The sequence below is a fragment of the Anas acuta genome, chromosome 5, assembly GCF_963932015.1.
Source record: "Anas acuta chromosome 5, bAnaAcu1.1, whole genome shotgun sequence".
NCBI classification, from domain to species: domain Eukaryota; kingdom Metazoa; phylum Chordata; class Aves; order Anseriformes; family Anatidae; genus Anas; species Anas acuta.
The window spans coordinates 35,189,595-35,207,858 of record NC_088983.1 but is presented as its reverse complement, the minus strand read 5'-3'; the positions used below and the strand labels follow the sequence as shown (position 1 = coordinate 35,207,858).

The following is an 18,264-nucleotide window of genomic DNA, read 5'->3' as shown; positions in this document are numbered from 1 at the left end:
AAGAGCCATTTGGAGACAGGAAAGTCTGTGAATTGCTGAGGAATTTTGATAAACGTGTATTTTAATCATCCTGCTTGTGGTTCCTTTCATACCATCATTAGTATCCTGGTGCCACACATCCGAAAGTTGCAACATTTTTCTTTAATCTTTTTTTTTTTAAGAAATAAACGTATAAAAAAACGTGATTTCTTAGAAGCACAGCAAGTGAACCTTTATCAAATTATTTCCTCCCTGTGATCACTTCTCCGTGGAGCTCTACGGTTCCACACCCTGTCACTGCCTTCTAGCTCTTTTCAGCCCCGTTCTCCTTGGCCTGGCAGCCTTTTAAAAACCAACTGAACCCTCCCTTTCCCCTCATTCTTAGCTGCTGCTCTATCAGACCTTTCCCTCCCCCTCACTCCATCTACCACCTGTTGCTTGACAAGATACCCAGCTGGATTCTCAGGTGAGATTCCATTTTTTTGAAAGGTTGAAGGGATTGAGAGGTGGGTTACCTTACTTGGTATGCAGATCGGTGTTTTACCCTTTCAGATAATGTTTAGTGAAATGCACGTGTTGTTTGTTCCTTTCCTTGCTACAAGGTGGAAAGCATCAAAAAGATGAGAGAACCTATGAAGTAATTGATCAACAATACTAAGAAAATTGTTTGTGGAGGAGTAGTTTCTCTAACAATGTTTCTCTAATATAGTTCTCCATTTATAAGTTGCAATTTTAAAGTTACAGTTAGACATTTGTATTGCATGGTGCTTAAATAGCAGGCATTGAGGAACTGCTATTGAAATGACTTAAAAGTTCTGAAGGAAACAGGGCAGAAACTTTTGATCAGGAGTTGGGCTATAGTCACTGCCTCACTGAGCGTGTGTGCTCTCTCCTCTTTTCCTGTCTTCCTCCTTAATCTGTTCTGTTTTAGTATGCAATCCTACAGTTGTTTTCTGCTGTCATTCCACACGTGAAGCTGCGTGGTCCCCGTGTTACTGCTTTTGTGAAAATGTCTGAGTAAAATAATGCAATTGATAACTACTTGTACAGTCTTTAGTTGTTCACCTATAGCATTTACTAAATAATGATGACCAAAGGTGAACTTCTGAAATAAAACTAGTATTATTCTTAATTTGTTGATTTCTGTTACTTTGCTGTTTTTCCTTAGAACACCAGACCAGAGACCACAAATGATGATGATGAAGCACTGGATGAGGAAACGAAGAGAAGAGATCAGATAATTAAAGGGGCCATTGAAGTCTTAATACGAGAATATTCCAGCGAGCTCAATGCCCCCTCCCAGGAATCTGACTCTCACCCCAGGAAGAAGAAAAAGGAAAAGAAGGAGGACGTATGTGTTTTGATTTTGGACAAAACAGATTTTTTCTTCAACTCACCTTTATATAATGGCCAAACCTTGTTCAAACACTTTAACCCTAAACTTCTGATGAGAAAACAAATCAACAAGCTTTGATGTCAGCAGCAGTTTCATGTTCTATGCTGAAAGCTAGTCAGTTATAGACACCATCTCTTTGGGATGGTTTAGGGATCTAAGCAACTAGCCTTCTTGGACTGCCAGGTTTGAATCTGGGCAGGTTTGAATCAACCTTTCATCCCTCTGAAGGTGGAAATGCTGAATTTAGTGCAGTTTAAACTGTATGTGCATGTAGGCTTTTCAGATGAGAACTTTACAAAAAACTGTAAAAAGTTTCTGCATACCTTGTGTTTCCATTGAAAGATGCCAGGGCACTTTCGTAATGGCAAGGATTTGCTCTGGTAGTTTTTGATGAAATTCTTCCTCTCTTGCTTATAGTGTGCATTCTTGTAGTGCGCCTTGATCCAACTGCCTGCAGCTGTCTCTCCAGATGTGGATGAACTTCATTAGCTGTATATATGTATGCCTCACAGACTTTGGAGGGATCCTTCAGGGATGAAAGGCATATTGTTATCTTGCTACTTTACAAAATTACTTTTACACGCATGTGTCAATTTGGCTGGATTTGATCATCTGGTTTTCCTATATTGTGTAATGCGAAAAAAATGTTAAGCAGGAATGAATGTTCTGGTTTAGACCTGCTTCTGTGGATGAGATTTTTATGGATGAAAACAAACTCTGGAGAAGAGGGAGTAAGAATGAGCAAACTCAGACTTAGCTTTTCCAGCCAAATTTCTAACCGTGGGAAAATGGGCTCTGACACTTGCCATTTGCACCTAATATGAAAGATTGGACAATTCTTTGACCAAGATATTTACTCACTAAAGCCTTCTGCAAAGTACCTATTCCAAGGCAATAATTCAGTTTCAAATGCTTATGGGGTTTAAGCATGGTGCAAGAAGCAGTATCTCCCTTAGGGAGTGAGTGTATCTGCCCCACAGCATTGTTAGCTATGGCTAACCTGAAGTACAGGAGTGCTGAGCTGAGAATTTGTCTTTCTTTTCTCTCCCTTCCTTTGGGAGAAGATGCTTTCTTGGTTGAGAACTTACAAATGAGTTGCTGTCTAATGATACCAGCTGTGTTTTTTGTTACAAGCATTGTTAAAATGTTTATTGTTCTGTGGGTACACATATGGCCATGAATGACAGATAGTTACATACTGTAAGAGGCCATCACAGTCTTGAAAGAACTGAGTGCTGAGTCACTGGGATGGAGAGTTTCTGCTAGCTCTGTATGATGTAGAATTTGACCAATCTGAGCTAGTCAAGTAGACAAATACGTTCTTAGCGAATGTGGGTTGCAATTACAGCCCATCATCCCTCCCATATTGGGAAGGAGGAAAAGGAACTTGAAAGTTGCCATCTTTGGCCTGTGTGGATAGAGGTGGGAGTGAAGAGATGGTCCTAGCTCATCGCTCTCTTGGCCATAATGGGGAGAGGAGAGAAGGACTGTGGGGTGGGGGGAAAGGGAAGATGGATGCACATATATATGTATGTTAGGGGGGTGGGGAAGCTTGCTAGCTTCGGGGCTGTTGTCCCCTGAAGGGCTTGGGGGTGAAGAAGACTCCCAATGGTGTTAGCAACTGAGTCTGTTGTTAGTTCTTCTGGATGAAGGCATGACTGATGTGGGGGAGTTGAAAATGTGTGCGGGGAACAGAGTGAGTGGAATCTGGTCTTCTATTTCAAGCACGGGGGAACCTCGCTAATTCGCACTATTAGTTAGTAGGTGCAATTTACCAAATTTTGCGAATTAGCGAGTAAATAAAATCAAGACTTAATGCACCACAAGTATCCTGATTGTTTATATTGGCAAGTGTAGTTTAGTCTTGCTTGTGATGTTCTCATAGCATACTAATATCCTCTAGTATACTTCACAATTCAGTGAAGTCTTCCTAATATGAGACCTCACTATCTATTGAGGTAGTTCAGAGAAGGGAGAATTAGCGAGGTTCTTCTGTAATTTTGTTGAATCAAGAAATAAGGTCACAGCAACACAATATTGCTTTATAGTACAAACATACAAAACATTGTTTTTCAGAGTAGTGTGCAATCTATTTTTAAAAAAAAAAATCTCCGTGGATTTTTCCGCAGATTTTCCGCAGATTTCCAGTGGCCCCACTGATACCTTATCCACTCATCACCAAGGTTCGTTTACATTGTAGGCTTTGACAATGACTATGTTTACTGCTAGTTGCCAGATTTGTGACTCTTGTCCATCTGATTTTTTTATTTTATTTTTTTTTCACTCATTAACATCAGACTGTCAGGTTTGGTACTGCAGAAGGACTTTATTTATCTCTTACAAGACTGGTTGAAAACTTCTAACCTTCAGCTTTTCTCTTGTTCTCCTATGTCTTTACAAATGGCTCTTAATGCTTTTCCTCCTGTCCCCCTTGTTTTTTAGGAGGATATAAATGCTATAGAAATGGAGGAAGACAAAAGAGACCTGATATCAAGAGAGATCAGTAAATTCAGAGACACACACAAGGTAGTATTCTTGTTTTTGCGCTTAATACAAATTAGGCTTTTTCAAAATCCAAAAAACCACTATTATAAAAATTTAGCCGTACGTTGCAATGTCACTTAAAATGATGTTTATATTAGGTTTAATATACATGTAGTTCTTTACCAGTCAAAAGACAAATACCACGTTAAAGTGGCCCTTGACGTCTTTATGCTAAGACTTCTGATTGCTACTGATTATTTTGCAGTCTTCTCACTTTATCATGAGTAAAGGCGACTTAAGTTTCTACACATACATTAAGTCAAGATATTTATAACTAAAGGCTAAACGGGGCTGCAGTATAAGACATACACTTGAGTGTGTTTCTGTAGGTAGATTTATAACATAATCCAAGATTTTATGAAGAATTGAAACTTGAATAAATTTAAGTCTTTTATTTTAATAGTTCTAAGTTTAAGAGTGGGGGAAAGATTAAAAGTAGGTCAGTGGTTACCAGACTTACCAAACTTTAGATGCATGGAAGAACTGTAAATTCCCATAAAGCTAATCTATTCATTGACCCCCACCATTATGATAGAGATCATATGGTGACTAATGCAAGATGAAACTCACAGCTTGGAAAGTAACATGGAATAGGATGTAAGTATGAGCTTCTGTTTTTTATTATACTTATGGATGCCCCCTCAGAAAAATATGCAAAGGGGTAACTGGCTTGGAAATGTTTGTGCACATCAAATCCCACCTCAGTTCCCACGTACAGAAGTTTCCATTAATGCTATTGCATCTGTGAATGTTTCTGCTATGGAAAATAGTACTTATAGGTAGTAAGGAAAATATGCATGTAATGTTCTTGTTTTAATGTTCAGCTTAAAGTTGGTATTATTTTTTCCCCAATGAGACTGGAATGGTCCTTGGTGTAGGGAAATATCAACAAGCTCCTCTTTTGAGCACGTGCTTTTATTTGAAAATATCCCTAAATCAACGTTAATGAAAACCTTGAAGCTACAGCAAGGTGGAGTATGCCCGTGTTATTCAGCTTTACCACATGCAGTCACTGGGGATGGTACCATGTTTTCACGCAACTTTATCCATGTAAACACAAGTGACTACACATTGTTGGATGTATACTTACTCAGTTTTTCACTTGACTGAAGTTGTTGGAGATGAAAATGTGGGGAAAAACTCTAGAAGAAATCATCTGGAGAAGTTCAGCAATTGAATGCAAAACTGGTTCATGGTGAAACTTCAGTAGAATTGTGTTAAATTCCAAGCCCCAGCAAGTCACTGGTATTGACATACAAACAAGTTATATGCTTAACAAAAACAAGCAAACAAAAACAAAACAAACAAAAACCAAAACAACAAAACATGCTTCATTGTTTCAGAAGCTTTGGGGCATTTTACTGCCTTTAATCTTTATTATTATTGGAGGGGTATTTTGGGGTTTCTTAACATCAAAAAATCAACTGGACGTAGTCATTGTGTATATTGGATATGTTTAAAAGGGGCTGAATCTTTAGCAGCTGGCTAGTGAGCACAGTGAACCTTTGCATGTTTTTGGTATGAGTTTATAAAACAATAACCACAGACTGTCAGGGTATCAGCATTGCAGGGGGCGTCCATTTACAGCACGGACGAGTCTGAAGAGAGCTCAAGGTAAGATTTATAATTCTTCTACCTGTTCATTTCTGTTCATTACTTCAATATACCTGATACCGTTCCCATCCCATTACCCTTTCAGATCCTCTTGTTTAGGCTGATAGAAGTTGAGGTCAGATTTTGATTACAAAGTAAACGTTTTTTTATTGGATTTTAAGAAAGCAGGTCTACAAAATGGATTTTAATTCAGAACACTTTGTGTATTTACACATGTGTAAATATATTTTTTAAAAAGACAAACAAAAACAACCTCTCTTGAGAAATGCTTTTCTCACCACAAAGTTTTTTGAATGGCAAAAAAGCAGGAGTTCTACCAAAGAAATTTCTATTGGAACACCTAAGATAACCTGTAAGTATCAACGACTTCAGTATATAAACTTTTCTTTAAAAGTATTTGAAATTTGAGGTAAGTTGTATTTTTAAAAGTTGACAGCCTAGGTTAGTATCTGACCGTATTGAGGTTTAATACTGTAAAGCTCCTGTAAAATACAGTCCTTTACAAATTGGTTTTCAGCCCCGTGTACCTTGTAGAACCTAAGTTTTGTTTTTCATACCAGTTTTCTACCAATTTCCTACCATTTTTAGTCCCTTTTTCCTTTTGTGATTTCAATGTATCCAACATTGGTTTGCCTGTATTGTTCTATCAATGCAGTATAGTTTCACTGGATACATTAATCACTAGTGAATTAGCTTTATTTCTGTAATCCTTTGTCGGTTCTCTGGTCCCTGTGCCTATGGCAGAAGAACACTTATCAGGTAAGATTGCTTTTTAAAGTTGTCTTAAATGCTTTGTTTAAAGAAAAGAAAAACAAAAAAACAGAGAAAATGCTGTATGATTGTTCCAGTTTTTAATTTCATTTCAGTGGTGGTAAACGTGGAGCCAAAGGGGATAAACCTGTTTATTCTGCTCAATATGTGTTCAAAAAAAGTGGTATTCTGGCATCCGTCAGGTTGAAATTTGGTATATTTGGTTGTTATTTGGTATATTTGTGAACCGTGTACTTGCTCTTCCTCCCAGAAACATAGCTTATAGGCAAGGTTAATCCAGTGTTGGCGGTCCATGTCCTAGCACAGCATCTGTAAGTTAACACATAACAATTGCTTCCAAGGATGGATTTATCTATCATTCTGTTGATGTATTTTCTATTGTCTTATAGGAATTCTGGTCATAGGAACTGTTTCTAATTGAAAAAAAAAAAGTTGCAATTTTGTACAATTTTTAGTAAAACTGTAGCAGGTAACCCTCTAGTTTCTGTGTTTCGAAAGAGCTATTTCCAACCTTTTTTTTGTAACTCTTTCCATCTTGCAGTGGTGGAAGTTAAGGATTCCATTCTGCAGAGTCCAGTTCTTACCAATGAACTGTTAGAACTTTTTTAGGGAGGGAAAAGGGGAAAGGTTGCAGCTCTCTTCACTGTTAAACCACATGCACCATGTGTAAGTGGATAAATTTCTTTACCCAACTTTTCATATAGGATGGTTTTGGTCTGCCAAGACTTCTTGCGAAAACAAAACAAAAAAACCCCACACTGTCCAGTAAGCATTCCACTGAAATATATTTTTCTAGATGAAAGTTCACTTTGTTTGTACCCAAGTGGCTTATAGGGCCAATGGAATTCATGGCCCACTTGAATCATGACTGGCAGTGCACTGTGTATGTGCAGTTTAGTCAGCTTACAATAAGAGGCCAGCCCTGCTCTGCTAAGGTTGGAGATTGCTGGTCTGTGTAGATCTATGCTTTTGCACGAAATCTAGTCTTGTGATTGCTGCATTTTGATTTCATACTTATGAGTTCCAAAAGATACCCACCAAACCCTATTTAATATTTTAAAATCAATGGGCGGTTTTGGTATTTCCATTACCAGCCTTGTGTGTTGCGCCGGGAAGATCCAGTTCCTATAACTGCAAAATTAACTATGAAAGTTCTCTTGTTGGTTTTTAGAAACTGGAGGAGGAAAAAGGCAAAAAGGAGAAAGAAAGACAGGAAATTGAAAAAGAACGCAGAGAAAGAGAAAGGGAACGAGAGCGTGAACGAGAAAGGAGGGAGCGTGAAAGAGAGAGGGAGCGTGAACGTGAACGAGAGAAGGAGAAGGAACGGGAGCGTGAACGGGAGCGAGATAGGGATCGTGACCGAACTAAAGACCGGGACAGAGACCGTGAACGGGACAGAGATCGGGACAGAGATCGTGAAAGGAGTTCAGACCGCAACAAGGATCGGAGCAGATCAAGGTAAATACACTTTAATTGCTATCTCTTTTATTTTTTTCACTAGTGTTCTTTTCTGAATGTATATAGTTCACGACAACAGCTGCCATTCAAAAAAAAGAATGGTCCTTTTGGAAGATTAGTGTAAAAAAAGGAAATCAAGATTTTAGGAAATACTGTTTTTATACAAATCAGAAGAATACTTTATTTCCTGCACAGCACAAAAATATAACAATTGTAATATGCAGTAAGCAACCCTCCAACTATGGCTTGGATGCTGGTTTTATCGATAATTTTTTTATTTGTCAGGAATTTATCAAGATTTTTTTTCAATTTGTCAAGATTTTTTTTAAAATCTTTTGGTGGGTAGTTTCATTTCTCCTTGAAGTTCTCCAGTGTCTTTACTTCACTTTTTTCTTACCTTTTTCTTGGGTGTATTTTTTTTAATGCAAGGGTATTCCTCTTTCAGTCTTAAACTATGACTAATTGTGTCGGGCTCTTATATGCTGCTTTTTTTCCTCTTCAGTGTAGGAAAAATAGCTGCTTCATGTTAAGTTTTCTTATAGGCAGGGTTCATGTTATCATGCAAGCCATGAAGGACTTATTTAAGCATACCCTTTTTGTAGTATCTGTAGCTGTTACTTGTTATGGAGAACTACTAACATAAGGAGTCGCAATGTGCTCATGCTTAATTTCTGTAGATACTTGTATTTAATGGTTGCAGTGTTCAAACAACTACGTTTAGATAAAATAGGTACTAAATATATTAAAATATTGATCTGTGCCTATTGCTGTATTGGCTAATTATAAAGTCTTGTATAATTGCACAAGACTGCTCACAATTATGCATTTGGAGAGGCATCGTTAGATTGAGTGGACATTGAGGGCTCTACTTAAATTCGGTCTTTTTGCTTCCTTCAGAGAAAAAAGCAGAGACAGGGAAAGAGAACGGGAACGGGAAAGAGAACGAGAGCGGGAAAGGGAACGTGAGAGAGAACGGGAAAGAGAACGAGAAAGAGAACGAGAGAAAGATAAAAAGAGAGACCGAGAAGAAGATGAAGAAGATGCCTATGAACGCCGAAAGCTAGAGAGGAAACTGCGGGAGAAAGAAGCTGCATATCAAGAGGTAGATTGGAATTTATAAGATTCCTTAAGGAAAAAGAAAACTTCTGCTGGGTGACACTAACTGTTCTACTGTGAAATACACCATTCCTTCTCTCTTCTTAATACACTTTTAATCTCTTGACTGTATGAACTGAGGCAGGTGTGTCAGTTAATCAGAACAACATTGGACTTATTCTAGGGTCTTAAACTATAAATAACTAATTTTACCAAATTTTAATGTAAACTTTTCAAAACATTAATTCAAACTAACTTCAATGTAGTAGTGCTGTTTTTAATGTTGAGACAAGTGTGTGTCTTTTTCTTCTGTTGTAGCGTCTTAAAAACTGGGAAATTAGAGAAAGGAAGAAAAGTAGAGAATATGAAAAAGAGGCTGAAAGAGAAGAAGAAAGGAGGAGGGAAATGGTAAGGCTTGGTTTTACCTGTGATTTTTTTTCTCCTTGTTCTTTGTGTCCTATTTAGAATAGAACAGTCTGCTGGTATCTTTATGGATAGTGATAGTGTCAATCCTGTATACATGCAGATTTGTTTTTATACAAAAATATCAGTTACACTTGAAAAAGATGTCAAACAAAAGCAGGAGTACCGTTGAAAGTCTAGAAAACAAAACCTAGCAGCTTGATCTTATGAAGGCAAAAGAATGAGAAGTAGGCAGCTGAAAATGCTATGGTTTGATTACCATGTACTACTCCTTTTGTAATCTGTATTTTTGTCAGATTTTTAGCAAAACCTACTACATTTTCTATGCCATACCAGTGGAACTAGAACAGTCTTTATTTCTAACCTGCTCATGTGCCTGAACCTTCTATAACATTTAAGCACTGCTAAATTTATGGGTTCAGTTCATTAGTTGTGAAATTACCACAGTTACCAATTTAATACTTGAAAGTCTAGTCTGAACTGACAGCTTTAAAAAATAGATGCTTCCGTAGGCTAACAGGTTTTTGCTGAAGATATTATTTTAAATGATGGTGTTAACATTTCACTTCATAATTGTCCTAGAGAAAGGGAGAAGATATGAGAGAGTTCTAAGTAGGAGGTGGAGTGGGAATTGCTGCAAAGCAGAAATTGAAAAGAGATATGGGGAAGAATAAAACAAAAATGAGAAAAAAGACATTTGGTTTACATGGAATTTAACTTTTTTGCCCTAGAAGCTTGGGAGGTGTTCTGTTTTAACTCCAGAAGGCAGCTAAACCCCACATAGCTGCTTGCTCCTTCCCTCCCAGTGGGATGGAGAAGAGAATTGGTAGGGTAAAAGCGAGAAAACTCATGGTTTGAGATAAAAACAGTTTAATATATAAAGCAGAAACTGCAGAAGCAAGCAAAATAAGGAATTAATTTGCTGCTTCCCAGCCGCAGGTAAGTATTTAACGTTTTCCAGGGAAGTTAAGCTTCATCATGCATAGCAGCTACTTGGAAGACAAATGCCATAACTCCAAAGGTTCCCCCCCCCACTGCCTTTCCTCCAAGCCTCTAATGTTGAGCATGATGTCATACGGTATTTCTGTGTCTGGAAAACTGTACTTTGAAGCACAGCAGATAGTAATATTAGCAAGTTAATTTATTACTAGATTTTAAACCAGAAATAACATTACTTATGCTTCAATTTGTTGCAGGCAAAAGAAGCCAAACGGTTAAAAGAATTCTTAGAAGATTATGATGATGACAGAGATGATCCAAAATACTACAGGTATGTCTTTGTATAGATTCCAGGCAAGAAAATATTAATTGACCATTTTAACACAATTGTGGGTTTTGTTGGCAGAGGTTCATGAAGCTTACATTTGAGTGATTAGGTGGTGATGTAAGGGACATTAATTATTTTGTCATTACTTGATTAAGGGGTAGAGGGAAAAGGAAAAGACCTTTTATTGCTACTTGCTAATGCTTGGGAGCAGCTGCTCCTTCCTGCCACTTCAGTGATCAATTACAAAATAAGGTGGAGAGGGCAGGAAGAATGGATGAAATGTCTCTAAATAGTTCACTACAAGGAAGCTCTGAGTTGTATCAAGAACAAGTGTATTAAGGATGGGGAAAATCCTTCAGCATGGTACTAACTAAAAACTTGGAACAAATTAGTCTTACAGAAATACGTACTTGTCAAGATCCGATTCTGATAAATTTGATTCTTTTCCTGAGGTGATTGGCAGTCACGTTTTCTCTTTAACATGATGAGGTAAATTCCGTATAGTAATGCAGGGAACTTGTATTTTTGCAACAGAAAAATACAGGACAGTAGATGCTCTTAAAAAAACTCTTGTTTTTAATTAGTGGAAGACCTTTTTATCGGGTGTTTCTTGTATTGTCATATAAGGTTCACATTTGGAATGTTCTTTGAAATGCCAATTCTGTATCTTTTGTAGGGGTAGTGCTCTTCAGAAGAGGCTACGAGACAGGGAGAAAGAGATGGAAGCAGATGAACGGGATAGGAAAAGGGAAAAGGAAGAACTAGAAGAAATTAGGCAGCGCCTTCTGGCAGAAGGACACCCAGATCCAGATGCAGAACTCCAGAGGGTAAGTAGCTGTTGATCTGACAGGGGAAAACATCCCTTAGTATTCTGCTGGTATTCAGTAAAACAAAAATGTATTTAGCGAGCAAAAATTTGTAAGAGTTGAAGGTTAATATTTGTTGTATTTTCTTTCTTTAAAAAAAATTTAAAAATTCCAGGAAAGCAGTAAGAATATTGGAAATGAAAAGTAACTTCAGATCTGTGCTTAGATGGAGCTCAAAAACAAATGGTGCATTGACTTTTTTTATACTAAAATGGCAGTAGTTGCATGTATTTGTTAACAGACTGCCAGGGAAGCAGTGGGCCTTTAGATTCTCTTTAAACAGTGCTGGTTTTGAGAGTTTCTTTTTTTCCTAATTCTATTTCATTGTAGATGGAGCAGGAGGCTGAGCGGCGTAGGCAGCCGCAAATCAAACAAGAGCCAGAGTCTGAGGAAGAAGAGGAGGAAAAAGCAGAAAAAGAAGAAAAAAGAGAAGAGCCAGAGGAAGAAGAGGAGGAGCCTGAACAAAAGCCCTGCCTTAAACCAACTTTACGACCAATCAGTTCTGCCCCATCTGTTTCTTCTGCTAGTGGAAATGCAACCCCTAACACACCTGGTGATGAATCTCCCTGTGGCATTATTATCCCTCATGAAAATTCACCTGATCAACAACAGCCGGAGGAGCATCGGCCCAAAATAGGACTTAGTCTCAAACTGGGCAAGTTTACATATTATTTTGATTTTCTATATGGGTTCATAATTAAAGAAAAAGCCAAAATGAGCAGTCACACAGTTCTCTAACTATATTGAACATTTTGGCATATTCTATTAAGTTGTTGTTATCCTGATGATCTGATTGATTTCTACTGTCCAGTAGATACCTTTTATGGATCACTTCTAAAATCTAGGGGGGGAAGAGAGAGGGAAGTTCTGTCATCCTCAAGGCTTACTATTATTTTTTTTTTAAGGAAAGCTCTGAGTTGGGATTAATAATTCTATGTGAAAGCTCATTGCTACTATTCATTGATGCAAGTATGTTAATTAAGGTACTAGAGGTACCTTAATTAAGGTACTGCCTTTATTTATTCGCAAATACTATTGATCAATTTTCAAAGAAGAAAACATTAGATTCAGAGTAACCTTTCATCTCTGTGCTTTGCCTCTGGTAGAGTTTGAGCTCGTGCCGTAGTCCCTTTCTCTCAGTTAGGGATGCTAATTGGTTTCAGAGTAGAAAAGAGCAGCCTGTTTTTCCTGGAATCTTGAAGAAGCTCAGTTTGAGCTTGGCATTTTTATAACAGATTGTGAGAGATTAAAATATTTGTTGGCATTCATAGATACTTATATAACACAGCTACTCCTTGAGAAATACATGAAGAGCAAACTAGCTTCAGTTGAATTTTATGAATATGTAATTCTGTCTTATGGTTTGTAGGTGCCTGCAATAGTCCTAATCAGCCCAATGCTGTGAAAAGGAAGAAGCTTGCTGTGGATAGTGTTTTCAATAAATTTGACGATGAAGACAGTGATGATGTGCCCCGGAAAAGGAAACTCGTACCCCTGGATTATGGAGATGAAGATAAAAGCAATATTAAAGGCAGTGTCAATACAGAAGAAAAACGCAAACATATTAAGAGTCTCATTGAGAAGATTCCCACAGCAAAACCAGAGCTTTTTGCATATCCTCTTGACTGGTCAATTGTGGATTCAGTAAGTTGATTTGTTTTTAATAATTTGCAAAAAGCAGAATTTTTTCCAAACAAACTTCTGAATTGCATAGGAACACCTCATTCCTGGGACTGCAGTGGATTAAGTAGCACCATCAAATGGAATCAGACTTGAGTACTATATTTCTTTTTCACATTTAATACTTATTATGAGCATGCCTATTGTTTTGGTCTCTCCTGAATTGTTTAGTAGGGTTATAGAAGGTGTCTAGTAATGACTCAATTTGTCTAGTAGTGTTATAGAAGGTGTATGTGTGTGGGTCATCTAGAAACGTTTCCAATCGGATATCAGAAATACTGATTCTAAATCACTATGGGTTCTTTCTAAGCTAGTAGCAAAAGGTATCTTTCACTAAACAGTAGGGTTTGTTCTAGCTGCCAGTATTGTTTCAGGGAAGTAAAACTTATGGATTACTGTGTGCTTTTTCTTCAGACACTAATGGAACGTCGAATTAGACCGTGGATAAACAAGAAAATAATAGAATATATTGGTGAAGAAGAAGCCACGCTAGTTGACTTTGTTTGTTCAAAGGTCAGTATCTTCTTGGTCCGTTGTTCCCTTTTTAAGCTACAGCAATGATGGCAATATCTATTTTTGAAGGCAGTCTGTTATCTTCTCTATATATAATACTGGTGTGCAGTTGTCAATGTACTTGAAGTTAGTATGTACTCTGTTTTACAGATTACCTCCTTTCATGCTTTCATACAATTTGTGTGTGTCAGATGCTGTTCTCTTAGATAAACATATGGACTGGATTGGATTGATGAAATAAAAGCAGCTCTTATGCTTGATAGTTTGACCATTAGATTTCAGAGTTAATAATTCATTTGCTGTTAACACTTAACTTAAAAAAAAAAAAAAAAAAAGAAGATGCCTGAATTCAGGGAAAGCCAGTAGGCTGACTTTGCATAATTTTTAGGTTAACTAGATTAATTTCTTAAAAAGCTTTTTAGATGCTTTGTTTCTTCAGTATTAAACAAATACTGAGGCTTTAGACTTAGAATTAGATGTCATTCTGCCATACCTTTTAGCCATTACATGACTTGTTTAAAGTAAACTCTGCAGAGATTATTCCATCAAGTTAGAAACTAGAAGTCTAGTAACTTGCTTTCTTATACATCACAACATCTTTATTGCTGTTTCATAGATAGGGAATTTCAAAAACCACTTTTGTAGCATGGGTGGTTAGTAGAAAGTGAAAAGCAGAAGCTGAATATTTGCAAAATTTTAAATTATATTCAAAAGAAACATAAAAATGAAATTGTTTTCTAGTATTAAATGATATATTACGATTCTGAAAAATGAAATGCTTAAAAAGACAGATTTGAAATTCAGTTAAAGTGATACAGGGAGAATTTTGCTCAAGATTTGGCTTTAGTCTTCTATCAGGAACGTACTGTTGGATAAAGGGGAGCTTACTTAAATTAGGAGAGCTTAACTGATGCACAGATAGCCAGCAAGCAGAGGTCCTGTTGAATCTCTGAAGCTTGCTGGATCATAATCTTCAGTAATGAGCAATAAACTAGTACTCACTATGATTGAATCTGATGTAGTTTAATATTAATGTTACCCTGGCTAATACTCGAAACTAATAAATTGGAAACACTTCCTCATGTACAAAGTATTCAAAATCCTTGAAGTACAGACTGATTTTTTTTTTTCCCCCAAATATGTTCAAATAATTTACTTTGAGTTTTCAAACTAAAAATATTTGTTCCTTTCAGGTTATGGCTCACAGCTCACCACAGAGCATACTGGATGATGTTGCCATGGTAAGCAAAAATTGTATAACTGAGATAGCTTCTGTGATATGCAGAAGGTAGCAGTCAGTGTGTGAATTAGGAGTCCATAACAAATACTTGGTGTTCATAGAACGTGTATATTGTAGGGTATTATGAAAGCTGATTTGATTAAACATGTAATGCTAAAACAGACATGACTTTGTAGTTGTGGCATCTAAATACAAAATACTGATCGCTGCTGAGGGCTTCTTTGTATTTGGAAGTGTTGAAATTCTGTCCCTAACATTAGAGAGAGGTTTCTGGTACAGTTCTATTACTGTTGAATCTTGAACTTCTATTTATTCTCATTCCTGTAACTTGATTTTTATAATTAATGTTATGGTAGGTTTATTCCTAATTAATGAGTAAAAGGTGATCTTCTGTAGACTATGAAAACTTGTGGGTTTTTGTTTTTGTTGTTTGCTCGGTGTTAGAAGGAGGAAACTTTATGAAATAAGGCTACTGCTTCAGCTTGTCTTCATAGATTGAAAGGTGATTAAGTAGTGATTGTTTCCTCTCTTCTGGAAATAAAATTTAGAGGCATCAAGTTGGTAGGAGTCAGATTCACAGCACAAGTCAGTAGGTGGTTTTTGGTTTAATATGAGAAACTTCCTGAGAAGTTTTGTGTGTGTTAAAATTCTGTAAGGACTCAAAAGAAGCCTGGATAGTAAGCTCAAGGAAGAGAAACCCATCAAGGGATTTGTTACTAAATAAAATAGGATCCAAGGAAGTTCCAAGCTGAAAATGAGCAGAGACTTACAGAGAATTAATAGAAAATTCCATGTGTCCATTTTTTTACATTCTTCCCAGGCTTGTTATTTCTCTGCCTTTTCCCAAGCCATTATTAGGAAGTCATTAGTGGTGCTTTTATATCTTTGTGCTCAAAGCTGCCTTATGCAAGTACATAATTAAAGTCATACTAAGGTATGAAGTATATAAGATATATACTTGAAGGCAAGTCAGGTGATAAATGCAGGACAGACGAAATGAATAAAATCTGATGCCTCACTCAGATGCTTAACTTTGATTTGATCAACTCTACTTTGATAAAAATGGTATTGTCATCTTTCTTTTGACTACAAATGGCAGACTTTGATATGTCTACTAGGATTAATCTTTATTACTACAATGCCTAACCTAAAAAAATAATCTGTGAAATGTGTATTTCCCACAGGTACTAGATGAAGAAGCTGAAGTTTTCATAGTCAAAATGTGGCGGTTGTTGATATACGAGACAGAAGCCAAGAAGATTGGTCTAGTGAAATAAAGCACTCTCCTTGCTTCTAGGGTTCCATTTTTCAATTTTTTTTCCATCGTTCAAAGACTTTGAATTTTCTCTGTTCTCAGAGACTTGAGACCTGTATTTTTTTATGTAGAAAATGTGAATTTTTTTGTCCTCTGCTTTGAGGCCCCTTTTACCCTTCTCAGTTAGTTATCTGAAATCCTGCATTGGTTCTCTTTATAATTCACCAGGTACAATTACCGGTATGTTTTATAAGCTGCAGCTACTGTACACGCTCTCTGGTAATCTTGTTATGTTACTTTGATTCTTGTAAATATTAAAAAAAAAAAAAAAAAAAGGCCCATTTTGCAAAACACTTGCACTTAATGTGGAACTATTATCAGTTACGGACGAAGACGGATGATTTTACTGCAAATTTATCAGCTTTTTTTTTTTCCTCTATTCTCCCTCTTTTTATTTAAGGAATGATCAGAATACAGTTTAAAAAATAAGCGGCTTGAGCTGCTTTCACAGAACAGCTTTGCGTGTTCTTCTGGTCCCTTACCTGCCTCTGGAAAAGAAGTTCCCTTATACTTCTGATTCTGACATGAACCAGAAGTAGTCTTGGTACTTCATTGCTCATTTAGAGTTACTAGTAAAGCTGGGAATTTAATCTCCTGCAGATGCTCTGCTTCTTTCCTAGGAAGTGCAAATTGCAGGAAGTTTTTTATTCTCAGCTCAGTTAAAACAAGAGCAGGACCGTAATTCAGTAAGTGCTATTTAATTTTTTTTAAACCTAGCTTATTTTCTGCTGAATTCATTTTATCCCTTCTCTATTAGCCCTTCTGTCTCCAAAGTAATCAGATTTTTTTAAAGTTTTTAAAAATAACTTTTTTTTTTATAGAACTTAAGGAAGAAAAGACACCTACTTGGGAAGCTTCAGAGATGTAACTGAGTGTAGCAGTTGACAAGAACTAAACCATAAATTTTCAAACAAAACTGAAGTCTTGTTTTTATCCATACTGTTAAAACAAGCCCTGACTTTTGTTTTCTACTGTAAGCAGTCTATTGTCCACAAAGAGGGTGATATTTTCCTGCATCGTTTGTATGGATTTTTATAAATAGGCTGATGTGATACAAATGATGAGATGTACTGTAAACTGCATTTTTTATCTCATACCCAGGTAAGAAGACAAATCAATAATGTGCTATGAGCTGTCTTGATTGCAGGAGGACTGTGTTCCAGGGAGCAAACTGTCAAACATTTTTAATTTTTAAACACAATTCTTAATAGAAAACAAATTAAGTAAAGGTGTTCCAGTATCTCTGTATTGTATTTAACTGAAGGATACAGGTTGACCTGTTCAGAAAACATAACTGTGACCTTGAGTTACTAGTTCTTTGTATCTGGAGAGGACACTTGAAAACACTGTTCTTAACAAACGGGATCGTGTAAAGGTTCCACCATGTAAATATTTCAGATATTAAAAATGTATATATTTGATTTAAGGACTGACATTTTTTTTGAGTCTTGTGCAGTACAGCATGCAATTTTAATTAATGTTTGCTTTCTGAATCCAATGAATCAAGAAGTGTTCACAAATTAGGGGTGTTTCTTTTAAACTTGCCACTTTGGGTCACTAGAAGCCTGCAAATACAGATGTGATCCCAGTGTGTTCGTTCTCATCCCTGCAGCAGAATGCTGTTTACCTTGAAGTCTAATGCTTGGATGTTCCCTTCATGTTATGCTTAAGTTTGCATGAAGCGCACACACTTACATGCTGCAATCTTCCTTTTTTTTCTGCAACTTCCCCATTCTCCCCATAGTTTTGGATCAGCACTTACCAAAAAAATATGCCAAATTCTAAAGTAGTTTAAAATATGTTCTGTTTTTAGTATACATAGAGAAGAGGTGAACTTCATGGGTGCTTTTTGTTCTAATGCATCATTCTCTGTCATAATTGGTATTTAAACAGACTAAAGACAACAGATGCTTTCTAATGCTACTGTGAGACAGGTTGCCTGATGTGCTTGTTGAGATTCTTCAGGGAAAGTTCAAGTCATGAAACTTCAGCTTATTTTCTTTTGCCCTCCATTAAAGCTGTATATTTATCTTCTACTACTATTTATGAACTGGACATAAGCATGTAACATTCCTAAGGAGACCAAAGGAAGAATCTCTGTGA

General features: G+C 36.7%; 1 protein-coding gene across 4 annotated transcripts in view; it reads left to right on the top strand.

Annotated features, from left to right (window-relative positions):
* Positions 1–17,582, top strand: part of RBM25 (RNA binding motif protein 25) — a 33,134-nt gene extending 15,552 nt beyond the window's left edge. For 3 of the 4 annotated variants that reach the window (XM_068684047.1, XM_068684048.1, XM_068684046.1), the window contains 13 exons: positions 1,148–1,330; positions 3,505–3,558; positions 3,818–3,901; positions 7,476–7,762; positions 8,660–8,864; positions 9,176–9,265; positions 10,477–10,550; positions 11,224–11,374; positions 11,744–12,068; positions 12,783–13,057; positions 13,508–13,606; positions 14,800–14,847; positions 16,031–17,582. In XM_068684047.1, coding sequence (XP_068540148.1) covers positions 1,148–1,330; positions 3,505–3,558; positions 3,818–3,901; positions 7,476–7,762; positions 8,660–8,864; positions 9,176–9,265; positions 10,477–10,550; positions 11,224–11,374; positions 11,744–12,068; positions 12,783–13,057; positions 13,508–13,606; positions 14,800–14,847; positions 16,031–16,123 — 1,968 coding nt within the window. In that variant the 3' untranslated portion in view covers positions 16,124–17,582. The remainder of the gene's footprint in view (positions 1–1,147; positions 1,331–3,504; positions 3,559–3,817; positions 3,902–7,475; positions 7,763–8,659; positions 8,865–9,175; positions 9,266–10,476; positions 10,551–11,223; positions 11,375–11,743; positions 12,069–12,782; positions 13,058–13,507; positions 13,607–14,799; positions 14,848–16,030) is intronic. The other variant, XM_068684049.1, reaches the window with a different exon arrangement.
* Positions 17,583–18,264: the final 682 nt, after the last annotated feature.